Source organism: Periophthalmus magnuspinnatus, chromosome 8, assembly GCF_009829125.3.
Source record: "Periophthalmus magnuspinnatus isolate fPerMag1 chromosome 8, fPerMag1.2.pri, whole genome shotgun sequence".
Classification (NCBI taxonomy): domain Eukaryota; kingdom Metazoa; phylum Chordata; class Actinopteri; order Gobiiformes; family Gobiidae; genus Periophthalmus; species Periophthalmus magnuspinnatus.
Genome location: NC_047133.1, coordinates 11,261,665 through 11,277,759, shown reverse-complemented (window position 1 = coordinate 11,277,759; position 16,095 = coordinate 11,261,665). Strand labels below are relative to the sequence as shown.

The following is a 16,095-nucleotide window of genomic DNA, read 5'->3' as shown; positions in this document are numbered from 1 at the left end:
GCACAGTAGTACACTGCAGTGTCTCCAGGCTGCATGTTCTGTCCAGTCAGAGTCACTGCTTTACTGGAGGAAACGGCATTTATACTGAATTTGGTCTTTAGTGAATCTTTGATGTACAGCGTGGATGCTTCTCGATGATATCCAATCCACTCCAGTGTTTTCCCAGCAGGCTGTCTGATCCATGCTGTGTAATGACCTCCAGATGTAATAGCATAAGACACAGTACAGGAGATGGTGAGAGTGTGTCCTGGCTGCACAGTCACAGAGGCTGGCTGTGTCAGTGTCTCACACTTCACACCTGTGAAGAAAACAGTGTGAAACAGTGAGTGTGATCCAGTCAACAGTCAGCCATATTGAGTCAGTCAAACTCACTGTGTCCAACAGCCAGCAGCAGCAGCACACACACACTCCTCATGGTTGGACTCATGCTGTTCTCATGGAGACAACTCCCTATTTCTGCTTTTATTTCTTTGATCATTTGGTTAACTCCGCCCATTAAAAAAAATTATGAAATATTTAAAATCTCACTGGCAACATTCAAGTTTGGTATAATCATCAGTGAGGCCAGTTCAGTAAAAGAGACTCCTTCCCTTTCATAAAGGCATCACAGGAGACATTTCAGTCTCTTGTCATTTCTGACTGGGAAAGTGCACAGACTGTGTGGCAGCTGACAGGGAGGGTGATTTTTTGAAATTCAAAAAAATTTGTAAAACTCAATTGATACTTTGCAGTGACATCACACTGGGGGTGTTTTAAATGTATCTCCAATGTTCTTCTTTATAGTCAGATTGTGTAAAAATATAACACAGACTAAAGTCTAGTGAAGCCTCAGACAGAGCAGAGCCTACAGTTAGCATCACACTCTCAGTGAATGTTGATGACATCAGCTGCAAAGTATCAGTAGTTGTATTGGGCAGTGAGGATTGGTGTGTTGCACATTTTTTATATAATTTGGAATGAGTTTCACTGTAGGCCGACGTCACATAATGTTTTATTCATTCATTATTTCCCACATTATTTCCCATGTTTGTTGTTGTGTATTTGTAGTCAGTCAAATGGGAATGAGTCCGTGGGCTACTTGCCTGTTTATATTGTATGTTCTTTAATATGAATTGTCCTGTTTATAAAGACATATAACAATGATAAAAAAATACTATGAAAAAATATGGAGTCAGTGAGGTTTCAGTGAAAATACTTTTTATATGTACAATCCCACTGTGTAATGCCACATGAGATACTATTACACATCTGAGAAACCAATAGGAGCGTCATAATAAAAATATATTGATAAAAGGGCAGTGAAAAAGGAAGGTAAAACCACAAGTCCAGCTGCCTGTAACATTTACTACACATGTTTGGCACAAATATTTCCCATCATACACTGCCCCCTGGAGGCTGTGCTGGTGTATGTACAGCCTCTTAATAAAGTCAAACCACCGTGTATCCAGCACAGTAGTACACAGCAGAGTCCTTAGGCTGCAGGTTGGACAGTCTGAGAAACACCAAGCTTTTGCCATTGTCTCTGCTGATTTCTATGCGTCCTTGAAAGCTGCTTGTGTAGATCGTCTTACTCGCATCGTAATAAATGAGCCCCAGCCATTCAAACCCTTTTCCTTCAGCTTGTCTGATCCAGTGCATCCCGTAGCTACTAAAGTTAAACCCGGCTCCACTGCAGGAAAGATTGAGAGACTCCTGAGGGGTTTTGAGCACCGGAGAAGAGGGAATGGACTGGAGGATCTGGCAACTCACATCTGACAAATAAAAACAAGTTAAATGCACACACAATTCACACATATTGGATTTGTGGAGAAATGAACTCACAGGGCAGGGTGAGCGCCCCCATCAGAAGGACCAGTGTGTTCATCATCATCAGACTGTGTTAAAAAGGATGTCTCTGTCACTTTATAACAGTAGACTCTAAGGAAACAATATTTACATGGGGCTGTGGAGAGGAGGGGTTTGTGAGGTTACTTCAAAGTTATGGACAATACCGTTTCCTGGACACAACAAGTAGAAGCAAACCTGGAAGAAGCAATCAGCTCCTCTAGTGCCAAGACATGAGACTACACTCTAGAAATATATTGCATCAGCACACGGTGTTGTGTTTTTAATGTTCTGCTGCAGTTGTTTCACATTAATTCACTTGAGTCATGAGTTTGCCTAATGAGGCTGTGTGTACAAGCAGTGTGTCTAGGCGTGTTTCAAAGTTTCAAAGGTTCAATCCACCTTGTGTTTGTGAATCGCTGTTCTGTTTATGGACATGGTGACACGTGGTGAAAATATCATATTGTTCATAATGCAGAGGTGGCACACAGATGCACTCCTCCTGTGTTCAACTCAATTAACACAGAGGACTGTACCCAGACATGACCCAAGTGCAATGTTTGTGAAGGAATATGCACAATACACACCAAGAGGTTCATTGTGATGTGACTCCCTCCTTTTCATTCTAACTATCACAATTTATTTCAGGTTCTCCTCAAGAGAGAGATGACCCATGTGTTCCCGTTTTTAAATAAATTTTATAAAAATATAGTACATCCAAGAGTATTTCTGTATTATGACTGACTCACTTTCATTATTAAAGTGCCATGACCATCACTGAGACATGTTAAGTATTACCAAATAGACTCCCTCCTTTTCATAGTAATTATCAGATAAGGCATTTCAGGTGTTCATGAAAATGACATGCACAAGTGATCTCTGTGTTTGCCTGAAAGAAGGAAGATGACGCCACACATCCAGCTGCAATTAAACAGGTCTTAACATATTATTATCTTACTGATGTGAGAGCTCCTCTTCTGGTGGCTATAGTGAATAACACTGGTGTGTTTTTGTACCAGCACAATGTTTATATTTATAAAGAGAATTTAAATTTTCTCCCAATATTTAATCTTGTAGTTTATCTCCACTAATTTTATCATCTATGTGTTCAATTATAATTTTAAAGGCAAACTAAACATCTGTGCCAGAGGTTACTCCATCTACAATCAAACTGGTGATGCTGATTCGCAACACAGACGCTTGTGGGCTTGTGGAAAGATAAAACTTCCCAAAACTTTTTAAACTGTCTTGTTAGTAATTAGTTTACAATATTACTATTTACTGATCAATATGCACCAGCGTACAAATATAGTCTTCAACCATGCTATTTACCTATTTTACAGATCTTACATAACACTAACCATTAATAAATGATGTCAGTGCTGTGAGAGCTCCTCCTCTGGTGACTATAATAAATTATATTATTTTCTTTATTTCTTTATTTCTTTATTTGATTGGGACAGTGCATGTTAATGACCATACATGACAAAAGCACGAATGTAAACACGCCGGATTGTAGCCATACAGCTAATTTCCATCCGTAGTCCCATGGGTCAGGGTCACAGGGATCAAAAATACAACAACAATAAAATTTACATTAAACAATGATCAGGCCTTAAATACAGTTTTCAACCATACAATCTTACAATCTTAGTCACTTTGCACAAAACTCCATTAACATTCACTCAGCTCATTATCCAGACCCACATGCAGCATACAATACTAAAACGGTCCATAAAGGATACACAATATATAATAAAGAGCCTCTCACCTAATGTGTGCAAGTTTGGTTTGCCCAGAGCCAGTTTTTTAGTTGAGCCTTAAATGAATTATATGTTGGGCACTCCCTCAGAGTTAAAGGGAGGCTATTCCACAGGTTCCCACCTCAGACAGACAGGACCATCTGACCAAAGGTGGTACGTCTGTGGGGTATGACCATATCTCCTCTGGTGGAGGCTTGTGTGGTTCTTTGTGTGTTTTCTTTACTCTTGATAAATTCTTTTATTGGTGGAGGAGCGAGAGAATGCAGAACTTTATAGATCAAACATGCTGATTTTAGATTGATCGTGTTTTGAAAATGCAGTAATTTATATTTGTACCGAATATGGCAGTGGTGATGTGACAATGTTTTTTTGTCCAGTGTTTTTAAAGCTTTTTTGTAGAGGCTCTCTATGATTTTCAGAGATGTGGGGCATGCGAGTGACCATGTAGTGAGACAGTAATCAATATGTGAGATGATCATGGAGTAAAAATACATTTTAGCTGCTTGCAGTGTTAAGTTATTTCCACACAAGAGTTTTTGAACAGCTCTAGATATACTTTGTTTGACTGTGTCTCACGAGCATAGTAGCACACTGCAGTGTCTCGAGGCTGCATGTTCTGTCCACTCAGTGTCACTGTGTCACTGTGTTAAGTGTATAAATTTATACTGAACTTGTTGATCAGAGTTTCTTTGATATACATCCTGCATGGTGACCTTCAATCCACTCCAGGCCTTTCCCAGCAGGCTGTCTGAGCCAGTGTGTTCTGCAGCTACTAACAGAGTATGAGACAATACAGGAGAAGGTGAGAGTGTGCACTGGCTGCACAGTCACAGAGGCTGGCTGTGTCAGTGTCTCACACTTCACACCTGTGGAGGAAACAGTGTGAAACACTGTGTGTCACTCAGTCAACATCCATCCATCCATCCATTTTCTTCCGCTTATCCGGGGCCGGGTCGCGGGGGCAGCAGTCTAAGCAGGGACTCCCAGACTTCCCTCACCCCGGACACGTCCTCCAGCTCCTCCGGTGGGACCCCAAGGCGTTCCCAGGCCAGCCGAGAGACATAGTCCCTCCAGCGTGTCCTGGGTCTTCCCCGGGGCCTCCTCCCGGTGGGACATGCCCAGAACACCTCCCTAGGGAGGCGTCCAGGAGGCATCCTGAGCAGATGCCCGAGCCACCTCAGCTGGTTCCTCTCAACGTGTAGGAGCAGCGGCTCTACTCCGAGCTCCTCCTGTGTGACCGAGCTCTTCACCCTATCCCTAAGGGTGCGCCCGGCCACTCTGCGGAGGAAGCCCATTTCAGCCGCTTGTATCCGCGATCTTGTCCTTTCGGTCATTACCCAGAACTCATTACCATAGGTGAGGGTAGGAACGTAGACTGACCAGTAAATCGAGCTCCTTCTTTACCACAACGGACCGATACAGCGACCGCATCACTGCAGACGCTGCACCGATCCGCCTGTCAATCTCCCGCTCCATCCTTCCCTCACTCGTGAACAAGACCCCGAGATACTTGAACTCCTCCACTTGGGGCAGAGACTCACCACCCACCCGGAGAGAGCAAACCACCTTTTTCCAGTCGAGAACCATGGCCTCAGATTTGGAGGAGCTGATTCTCATCCCAGCCGCTTCACACTCGGCTGCAAACCGCCCCAGTGCCTGCTGCAGGTCCTGGCTCGAAGAAGCCATCAGGACAACATCATCTGCAAACAGCAGAGATGAAATCCTGTGGTTCCCAAACCAGGCCCCCTCCGGCCCCTGGCTGCGCCTAGAAATTCTGTCCATAAATATAATGAACAGAACCGGTGACAAAGGGCAGCCCTGGCGGAGTCCAACATGCACCGGGAACAGGTCTGACTTACTGCCAGCAATGCAAACACAGCTCCTGCTCTGGTCATATAGGGACCGGACAGCCCTTAGCAAAGAGCCCCGGACCCCATACTCCCAGAGCACCACCCAAAGGACACCACGAGGGACACGGTCGAATGCCTTCTCCAGATCCACAAAACACATGTGGACTGGTTGGGCATACTCCCATGAGCCCTCGAGGACCCGATGGAGAGTATAGAGCTGGTCCAGTGTTCCACGACCAGGACGAAAACCACACTGCTCCTCCTGAATCCGAGGTTCGACTATCGGTCAGATTCTCCTCTCCAGTACCCTGGAATAGACCTTACCGGGAAGGCTGAGGAGTGTGATTCCTCTGTAATTGGAACACACCCTCCGGTCCCCATTCTTATACAGAAGGACCACCACCCCGGTCTGCCATTCCACAGGTACTGTCCCCGACCGCCACGCGATGTTGCAGAGACGTGTCAGCCAAGACAGCCCCACAACATCCAGAGACTTGAGGTACTCAGGACGGATCTCGTCCACCCCCGGAGCCTTGCCACCGAGGAGCTTGCCAACCACCTCAGTGACTTCAGCCAGGGTGATGGACGAGTCCGCCTCTGGGTCCCCAGTTTCTGCTTCCTCCTCGGAAGACGTGACAGTGGGATTGAGGAAATCCTCAAAGTATTCCTTCCACCGCCCGACAACATCCCCAGTCGAGGTCAGCAGCTCTCCCCCCGCACTGTAAACAGTGTTGGTGAAGCACTGCTTCCCCCTCCTGAGGCGTCGGACGGTTTGCCAGAATCTCTTTGAGGCCGTCCGATAGTCCTTCTCCATGGTCTCCCCGAACTCCTCCCAACCCCAAGTTTTTGCCTCTGTGACTGCCCAAGCCGCGGCACGCTTGGCCTGCCAGTACTCATCAGCTGCCTCAGGAGTCCCACGAGCCAACAAGGCTCGATAGGACTCCTTCTTCAGCTTGACGGCATCCCTTACTTCCGGTGTCCACCACCGGGTTCGGGGACTGCCGCCGCGACAAGCACCGCAGACCTTATGACCACAGCTACGAGCAGCCGCATCGACAATAGAGGTGGAGAACATGGCCCACTCGGAGTCCATGTCTCCAACCTCCCTCGGGATCAGGGAGAAGCTCTCCCGGAGGTGGGAGTTGAAGACCCCCCTGACAGAGGGCTCTGCCAGACGTTCCCAGCAGACCCTCACAATGCGCTTGGGCCTGCCATGTCTGTCCGGCTTCCTCCTCCGCCAGCGGATCCAACTCACCACCAGGTGGTGATCAGTTGACAACTCAGCCCCTCTCTTCACCCGAGTGTCCAAGACACGCGGTCGGAGGCCAGATGACACGACAACAAAGTCGATTATCGACCTCCGACCTAGAGTGTCCTGGTGCCACGTGCACCGATGGACACCCTTGTGCTCGAACATGGTGTTTGTTATGGACAAGCTGTGACTAGCACAGAAGTCCAATAACAAAACACCGCTCGGGTTCAGATCGGGGAGGCGTTCCTCCCAATCACACCCCTCCAAGTGTCACTGTCGTTACCCACATGGGCGTTGAAGTCCCCCAGGAGAACAACGGAGTCCCCGGTTGGTGCACTGTCTAGTACCCCTCCCAGGGACTCCAAGAAGGCCGGGTACTCTGCACTGCTGTTTGGCCCGTAGGCCGACACAACAGTGAGAGACCTGTACCCGACCCGAAGGCGCAGGGACGCGACCCTCTTGTTCATCGGAGTGAACCCCAACATGCAGCGGCTGAGCTGTGAGACAATGAGCAAGCCCACACCAGCCCGCCGCCGCTCCCCGCGGGCAACGCCAGAGAAATGGAGAGTCCAACCCCTCTCAAGAAGTTGAGTTCCAGAGCCCAAGCTGTGCGTGGAGGTGAGGCCGACTATATCTAGCCGGTAACGCTCAACCTCCCGCACAAGCTCAGGCTCCTTCCCCCCCAGTGAGGTGACATTCCATGTCCCCAGAGCTAGTCTCCATGTCCGGAGATCCGGTCGTCGAGGTCCCCGCCTTCGACTGCCACCTGGATCTCTCTGCACCCGCCCCGCATGGCTCCTCCCGCAGGTGGTGGGTCCACGGGAGGACGGCCCCACGTCGTTCCTTCGGGCTGGGCCCGACCGGGCCCTGTGGGGAAAGGCCCGGCCACCAGGCCGAGCACCCACCCCAGGCCTAGCTCCAGGGTGGGGCCCCGGTAACGCCAGTCCGGGCGACGTAACTGGCCTTGATCTTTTCCTCTTCATGTTGGGCTTCTGAACCGCTCTTAGTCAGACCCATCTCCCAAGACCTGTTTGCCATGGGTGACCCTACCAGGGGCATGAAGCCCCCGACAACATAGCTCCCAGGATCATTCGGGTGCTCAAACCCCTCCACCATGTTAAGGTGGCGGTTCGGGGAGGGGAAGTCAACAGTCAACAGTCGGCCATATTGAGTCAGTCAAACTCACTGAGTCCAACAGTAGCAGCACACACACACTCCTCATGCTGTTATCATTGGGACAACTCCTTTTTTCTGTTTTTATTTCTTTGATTCATTTGCATAACTCCACCCATTAAAAAAACACAGACCATCACACAAGATATTTCAGTCTCTTATCAAAACCACTTGAAGAAATTTGCAAAAACAGATAATTGCAATATAACACTCATCGCAGGGTTGCAGTTTATTCTAATATTTTCAAAAGCCAAATATATTTTACTGCTATCAAAATATTGTCCCTTTCTTGATCAAATCCACTTTACATTATTGTCATTGATAATATCTCTAGAAAATGGTACATTTTTGATTGCCAAAACGGAGACATCTGATTTGGCAATGCAACTCTTCACATTTACAAGTGATTTCTGACTGATTTTGGAGAAGAGCAGGGGGGAAAGTGCACAGTCCTGGGGTGCTACAGAGTTGATTGTTGGACTGTTCATAATGGCCTTACTCAGTTGCACATGCACAACATGGAAGAATAGTTGGATTTTTAAATATAACATAGATACTAGTTTCATTTGTCCTGACCTGTGATATGGTATTATTAATTAATTCATTTCAATTTCATATTTTAATTAAAACAAATTTCAAATGTGGTATGGGCTGCATAATTTCAACACAAAATCGCCATATATACACATACACTGTATAATAAATATGCAAAAGTTACAAAAGAGGAAGGTGACACCACACACCAGTTGCCGTTACACAACCTTTAGAAAATGATTTCAATGTTGTGAGAGCTCCTCCTCTGGTAGTTAAAGTGAATAACAGCCTGATGTGTTTTTGTACAGCTCTAGATATACTTTGTGTGACTGTGGATACCGAGCACAGTAGTACACTGCAGTGTCTCCAGGCTGCATGTTCTGTCCATTCAGAGTCACTGTGTTGCTGGAGGAATGCTCTATACTGAATTTGTTGTTCAGTGAAGGTTTAATTGTAGCTGAACATCCTGCACAATTGTGTCCAATCCACTCCATTGGTTTCCCAGCAGGCTGTCTGATCCATGCAGTGTAGTAGCCAGAGTATGAGACAGTACAGGAGATGGTGAGAGTGTGTCCTGGCTGCACAGTCACAGAGGCTGGCTGTGTCAGTGTCTCACACTTCACACCTGTGGAGGAGAGAGCACAATATTGAGGATCAAACTGTGCTGTTTAGTTGTACCAGAGTTTACTGATGTGAACAGAGACTTACAGGATCCAGCTGCCAGCAGCAGCAGAAGAGCAACAGACAACATCATCAGTGTGGAGTGCACTGTCACACTCTCACATGGGCCTTATATAGACACACAGGAGCACAGCAGGAGTTTGTATTCAAACTAACAGGGAGGGTCATTTGTGAGAAACTAAAAATAAAATATATGTTTGAGCATGTTTGTGAAAATATCTATGGTTATTTTTGAACCGTGTCACATCTGATTGTTTTTGTTGGTGTTGAACATGTTTTGTTTAACATCAGAACTTCTGATCATCATCATCAGCTGTTTTCACTGAAGGCCTGTGATCACATGAAGCTTTTATTAATTTTCCTGTACTCTCTTTTTCTTCTGTTTGAGGTTGTGTGTGACTGCACATTTTCGACCTTATGGAAGTATACTGACTATACTCTCAAAACATTCAATTTCTCTTCATTCATTCACAACAACCTGGACACAAAGAGGAAAACTTGGAAGAATCTTGGAAGAAACAATCAGCTCCTCTAGTGCCAAGATAAGAGACTACACTCTATGAATATAATGCTTCAGTATATTGTGTTGTTTTGTTTTTAATGTACTGCTATAGTTGGTTTATATTTATTCACTCATATTTATTCACTCAAGCATATATGCTTGCATAAGCATAACAAAAACAAATTATAATAATTATTATTAAAGTAGGAGGTTTCAGATTCATTGACCTGTTGTGTCTTTATTGTCCCAATGGGAGTCAGCAAATGCATCTGATGGCAACATGCTGCAACTGCACAGGCAGGTTTTTCAGCAAAGTTGCATTTCTTAAAAGCTCAAATGTGCCTTTGTCAGATGGATTTATCAAAGACAGTTTAAAAAGTTTAAATAAAATGCATATGCTCTTTGTAATACAAGTGACTGTGTGAATTTAAAACAAAACAGAGAACTTAATGCAAATACAACCACAACATTTTCAAATATTGTATTTATATTCTGAAAAGAGGAAGTTGACACCTCAGGTCCAGCTGCAGTTTATCAAATCTTAACACATGATTTCAGAGGTGTGAGAGCTCCTCCTCTGGTGACTACAGCAAATAACAGCCTTGTGTGTTTTTGTACATCTTTAGATATACTTTGTGTGACTGTGGATACCGAGCACAGTAGTACACTGCAGTGTCTCCAGGCTGCATGTTCTGTCCAGTCAGAGTCACTGTGTTACCGGAGGAAACAGCATTTATACTGAATTTGTTCTTTAGTGAATCTTTGAGGTACAGTGTGGATCCTGCTAGATGATATCCAATCCACTCCAGTGCTTTCCCAGCAGGCTGTCTGATCCATGCTGTGTAGTAGCTGCTCACAGAGTATGAGACAGTACAGGAGATGGTGAGAGTGTGTCCTGGCTGCACAGTCACAGAGGCTGGTTGTGTCAGTGTCTCACACTTCACACCTGTGGAGGAAACAGTGTGAAACAGTGAGTGTGATCCAGTCAACAGTCAGCCATATTGAGTCAGTCAAACTCACTGTGTCCGACAGCCAGCAGCAGCAGCACACACACACTCCTCATGGTTGGACTCATGCTGTTCTCATGGAGACAACTCCCTATTTCTGCTTTTGTTTCTTTGATCATTTGGTTAACTCCGCCCATAAAAAAAAAAAATAAAAAAAAAAGAAATATTTAAAATCTCACTGGCAACATTCAAGTTTGGTATAATCATCAGTGAGGCCAGTTCAGTAAAAGAGACTCCTTCCCTTTCATAAAGGCATCACAGGAGACATTTCAGTCTCTTGTCATTTCTGACTGGGAAAGTGCACAGACTGTGTGGCGGCTGACAGGGAGGGTGATTTTTTGAAATTCAAAAAAATTAGTAAAACTCAATTGATACTTTGCAGTGACATCAAACTGGGGGTGTTTTAAATGTATCTCCAATGTTCTTCTTTATAGTCAGATTGTGTAAAAATAAAGCTCAGATTAAAGTCTAATAAAGCCTCAGACAGAGCAGAGCCTACAGTTAGCATCACACTCTCAGTGAATGTTGATGACATCAGCTGCAAAGTATCAGTAGTTGTATTGGGCAGTGAGGATTGGTGTGTTGCACATTTTTTTTTATATAATTTGGAATGAGTTTCACTGTAGGCCGACGTCACATAATGTTTTATTCATTCATTATTTCCCACATTATTTCCCATGTTTGTTGTTGTGTATTTGTAGTCAGTCAAATGGGAATGAGTCCGTGGGCTACTTGCCTGTTTATATTGTATGTTCTTTAATATGAATTGTCCTGTTTATTAAGAAATATAACAATGATAAAAAATACTATGAAAAAATATGGAGTCAGTGAGGTTTCAGTGAAAATACTTTTTATATGTACAATCCCACTGTGTAATGCCACATGAGATACTATTACACATCTGAGAAACCAATAGGAGCGTTATAATAAAAATATATTGATAAAAGGGCAGTGAAAAAGGAAGGTAAAACCACAAGTCCAGCTGCCTGTAACATTTACTACACATGTTTGGCACAAATATTTCCCATCATACACTGCCCCCTGGAGGCTGTGCTGGTTTATGTACAGCCTTTTAATAAAGTCAAACCACTGTGTATCCAGCACAGTAGTACACAGCAGAGTCCTTAGGCTGCAGGTTGGACAGTCTGAGAAACACCAAGCTTTTGCCATTGTCTCTGCTGATTTCTATGCGTCCTTGAAAGCTGCTTGCGTAGATCGTCTTACTCGCATCGTAATAAATGAGCCCCAGCCATTCCAACCCTTTTCCTTCAGCTTGTCTGATCCAGTGCATCCCGTAGCTACTAAAGTTAAACCCAGCTCCACTGCAGGAAAGATTGAGAGACTCCTGAGGGGTTTTGAGCACCGGAGAAGAGGGAATGGACTGGAGGATCTGGCAACTCACATCTGACAAATAAAAACAACTTAAATACACACACATTTCACACATATTGGATTTGTGGAGAAATGAACTCACAGGGCAGGGTGAGCGCCCCCATCAGGAGGACCAGTGTGTTCATCATCATCAGACTGTGTTAAAAAGGATGTCTCTGTCACTTTATAACAGTAGACTCTAAGGAAACAATATTTACATGGGGCTGTGGAGAGGAGGGGTTTGTGAGGTTACTTCAAAGTTATGGACAATACCGTTTCCTGGACACAACAAGTAGAAGCAAACCTGGAAGAAGCAATCAGCTCCTCTAGTGCCAAGACATGAGACTACACTCTAGAAATATATTGCATCAGCACACGGTGTTGTGTTTTTAATGTTCTGCTGCAGTTGTTTCACATTAATTCACTTGAGTCATGGGTTTGCCTAATGAGGCTGTGTGTACAAGCAGTGTGTCTAGGCGTGTTTCAAAGTTTCAAAGGTTCAATCCACCTTGTGTTTGTGAATCGCTGTTCTGTTTATGGACATAGTGACACGTGGTGAAAATATCAGTGTTCATAATGCAGAGGTGGCACACAGATGCACTCCTCCTGTGTTCAACTCAATTAACACAGAGGACTGTACCCAGACATGACCATTGTAAATTGTTTGTGATGGAATTGATATCATGTTTGCCATAACTATCACTGAGACATGTAAGTATCACCAAACACACTCACTCCTTTTCATTCTAACTATCACAAGTTATTTCAGGTTCTCCTCAAAGTCAAACATGTAACCTTCTTTACAGCTATGATCTTGTACAGGTTCACTCTCCCACGACAATCCTTGTTTTTCATTAATTCACTTCAGGCATTAATAATTTGTTAAATGCAGCTGTATGTCCCGACATGAAAATATCAGTGTTCTTAATGCTGCAGTGGCACAAGGACTCCTACTGTGTTTGTGTCTAAAACAACTGTATTACCATGGACTTTAATGACATTTATGCACTGTACAGAGCAGGAGAAGAATCCAGTAAATGCAGATAAAATAATGGATGAATGGTATAATATTTCAGATAACTTGACGTGTTGTCTCTTTGTTCCTCCATTAGGCATTAGTAAGTGCATCTGGTGTAACAACTCCTGAAAGACAGTGGGCAGGTTAAATGTGTCTTTGCCAGTTAGATTTACCAAAGGCAATTTAACGTAAACAAAATGCATATCTTCTTTGAAAGATGTAAAACAATGTTATACAATTCTGTAGAGAAACCACTATATGCAAAAACACCATTTACAAATACAATATATTATTATAAGAGGAAGATAACACCACACATCCAGCTGCAGTTAAACAAGTCTCTGAATAACAATGATGTGTTTTTGTACAGCTCTAGCTATACTTTGTGTGACTGTGGTGCTCTGGCACAGTAGTACACTGCAGTGTCTCCAGGCTGCATGTTCTGTCCATTCAGAGTCACTGTGTTACTGGAGGGATGCTCTATACTGAATTTGTTCTTCAGTGAATCTTTCATTGTAGCTGTACATCCTGCACAATTGTGTCCAATCCACTCCATTGGTTTCCCAGCAGGCTGTCTGATCCATGCAGTGCTGTAGCCGGTGTAGGAGAGAGTACAGGAGATGGTGAGAGTGCGTCCTGGCTGCACAGTCACAGAGGCTGGCTGTGTCAGTGTCTCACACTTCACACCTGTGGAGGACAGAGCACAATATTGAGGTTCAAACTGTGCTGTTTAGTTGTACCAGAGTTTACTGATGTGAACAGAGACTTACAGGATCCAGCTGCCAGCAGCAGCAGAAGAGCTACAGACAACATCATCAGTGTGGAGTGCACTGTCACACTCTCACATGGGCCTTATATAGACACACAGGAGGACAGCAGGAGTTTGTATTCAAAATAACAGGGAGGGTCATTTGTGAGAAACTAAAAAGAAAATATATGTTTGAGCATATTTGTGGAAATATCTATGGTTATTTTTGAACTGTGTCACATCTGATTGTTTTTGTTGGTGTTGACCTGTGGTCACATGAAACTTTTATTATTTACTGTACTCTCCTTTTCTTCTGTTTGAAGTTGTGTGTGACTGCACATTTACGACCTTATGGCAGTATACTGACTATACTCTCAAAACATTCAATTTCTCACCCTGGACACAAATGAACAGTAAGAAGAAAACCTGGAAGAAACAATCAGCTCCTCTAGTGCCAAGACAAGAGACTACACTCTATAAATATAATGCTTCAGTATATTGTGTTGTTTTGTTTTTAATTTACTGCTATGGTTGTTTTACATTCATTCACTCAAGCACACATGCTTGCATAAGCATAACAAAAACAATTTCTTATTTTTAAAATAGGAGGTTTCAGATTCATTGACCTGTTGTGTTTTTATTGTCTCAATGGGAGTCAGCAAATGCATCTGTTGACAACATGCTGCAACTGCACAGGCAAATTTTTCACCTTCTGCTTTTATTTATTTGATCCATTTGCATAACTCCACCCATTAAAAAGAAAAACAAACAAACATTTATGCAGTAATTTAAATCTCACGGGCAATCTTCAAGTTTGTCAATTAACTTAATATTTTGTTGCACAACCTTTTGAGGCAGTCACTGCAAACAAATGATACATGTAACTGTCAATGAGACTTCTGCACCTCTCAGCAGGTATTTTGGCCCACTTTGGCCTTTTCAAGATGACATGTTTCTTTAGCTTGATATGCTTAATTTTTCCATCTGTGAACATAGAGCTCATGTGCCTTGGCAAAAAAGTTCCATTCTTGTCTCATCTGTCTACAGGACATTCTCCGAGAAGGTTTGTGGCTTCTGGGAGAATGTCCTTTGTACCGAAGGGTACCAACAATTTTGTGTTTTATCTGATATTTTTTTCAAATGCAGTATGGGGCTGTATAATTCCAATACAAAATTCATCATTGTTTCACATCTGTGAAAGAAGGAAAGTGATACCACAGACTTGTCATTACTCAACTTTTGGCAAATGATGTTAGTGGTGTGAGGGCTCCTCCTCTGGTGCTTATAGTGAATAACAATCTGATGAGTTTTGGTACAGCTCTAGATATACTTTGTGTGACTGTGGCTCCCGAGCACAGTAGTACACTGCAGTGTCTCCAGGCTGCATGTTCTGTCCAGTCAGAGTCACTGTTTTGGTTGAAGAATCTACATTTATACTGAACTTGTTCTTCAGTGAATCTTTCCGTGCTCCAGTACATCCAGAACAGTGATAACCGATCCACTCCAGGCTTTGTCCACCAGGCTGTCTGACCCAGTGGGTAGATGTGCCAACAGAGTATGAGACAATACAGGAGATGGTGAGAGTGTGTCCTGGCTGCACAGTCACAGAGGCTGGTTGTGTCAGTGTCTCACACTTCACACCTGTGGAGAACAGAGCACAATATTGAGGATCAAACTGTGCTGTTTAGTTGTACCAGAGTTTACTGATGTGAACAGAGACTTACAGGATCCAGCTGCCAGCAGCAGCAGAAGAGCTACAGACAACATCATCAATGTGGAGTGCACTGTCACACTCTCACATGGGCCTTATATAGACACACAGGAGCACAGCAGGAGTTTGTATTCAAACTAACAGGGAGGAGCATTTATTAGAAATCCAAAAATTACTTTAGAGCAAAAATATTAATATTGGGGATTGGTGAAGGCAAGTTTTGCATGTTTTTGACTAACTTGGGATGAGCTTCTTTCTTCCTGACTCCTGGTCACTGTGGGCATGAGGTAAAGTAATGTTTCTTTAATCATTCATCTTTTCCCACAAACACCTGTTTATTATGTATTTCCATCATCTCTCCACAATAAAAAGGTTTTCTTCAAATACTTGTTCACCCACAGTTTTTTCCAATTATAATTAAAGAAAAAAAGAGGAGCCAGTCTGTTCAAATATGTGCAGTGAACCAAACGGCGCAGGGGAGAGATCATGGTGTGCAGACATGGATATACCAAACTGGTGTACTGTGTCCGTGCTGAACCAAGGGGTGAGACATGGTGGTTAAACTTTCCTGATGGGTCCCACTCACTCTTTCATGTTTGCAGACTCTGTCAAGGAAATACATTCAAATCTTAGTACAGTTCTTGCACTCTTGTAGATAAAC

General features: G+C 43.8%; 6 gene segments (V, D, J or C); all 6 read right to left on the bottom strand.

The window, feature by feature from the left end:
• Positions 1 to 1,428: 1,428 nt before the first annotated feature.
• LOC117374752 (immunoglobulin heavy variable 3-33-like) lies at positions 1,429 to 1,867 on the bottom strand. The segment is given in 2 exon segments: positions 1,429 to 1,751; positions 1,822 to 1,867. Coding segments are annotated over 2 exon segments (369 nt in total).
• A 6,795-nt stretch (positions 1,868 to 8,662) lies between these two features.
• LOC117374751 (immunoglobulin heavy variable 4-59-like) lies at positions 8,663 to 9,147 on the bottom strand. The segment is given in 2 exon segments: positions 8,663 to 9,021; positions 9,105 to 9,147. Coding segments are annotated over 2 exon segments (396 nt in total).
• A 1,016-nt stretch (positions 9,148 to 10,163) lies between these two features.
• Positions 10,164 to 10,642, bottom strand: LOC129456470 (Ig heavy chain V region 5A-like). The segment is given in 2 exon segments: positions 10,164 to 10,525; positions 10,600 to 10,642. Coding segments are annotated over 2 exon segments (405 nt in total).
• Positions 10,643 to 11,645: 1,003 nt separating this feature from the next.
• LOC117374750 (immunoglobulin heavy variable 3-33-like) lies at positions 11,646 to 12,200 on the bottom strand. The segment is given in 2 exon segments: positions 11,646 to 11,990; positions 12,061 to 12,200. Coding segments are annotated over 2 exon segments (372 nt in total).
• A 1,151-nt stretch (positions 12,201 to 13,351) lies between these two features.
• On the bottom strand, positions 13,352 to 13,788 carry LOC117375158 (immunoglobulin heavy variable 2-26-like). The segment is given in 2 exon segments: positions 13,352 to 13,662; positions 13,746 to 13,788. Coding segments are annotated over 2 exon segments (354 nt in total).
• Positions 13,789 to 15,005: 1,217 nt separating this feature from the next.
• On the bottom strand, positions 15,006 to 15,490 carry LOC117374749 (immunoglobulin heavy variable 2-26-like). The segment is given in 2 exon segments: positions 15,006 to 15,364; positions 15,448 to 15,490. Coding segments are annotated over 2 exon segments (402 nt in total).
• Positions 15,491 to 16,095: the final 605 nt, after the last annotated feature.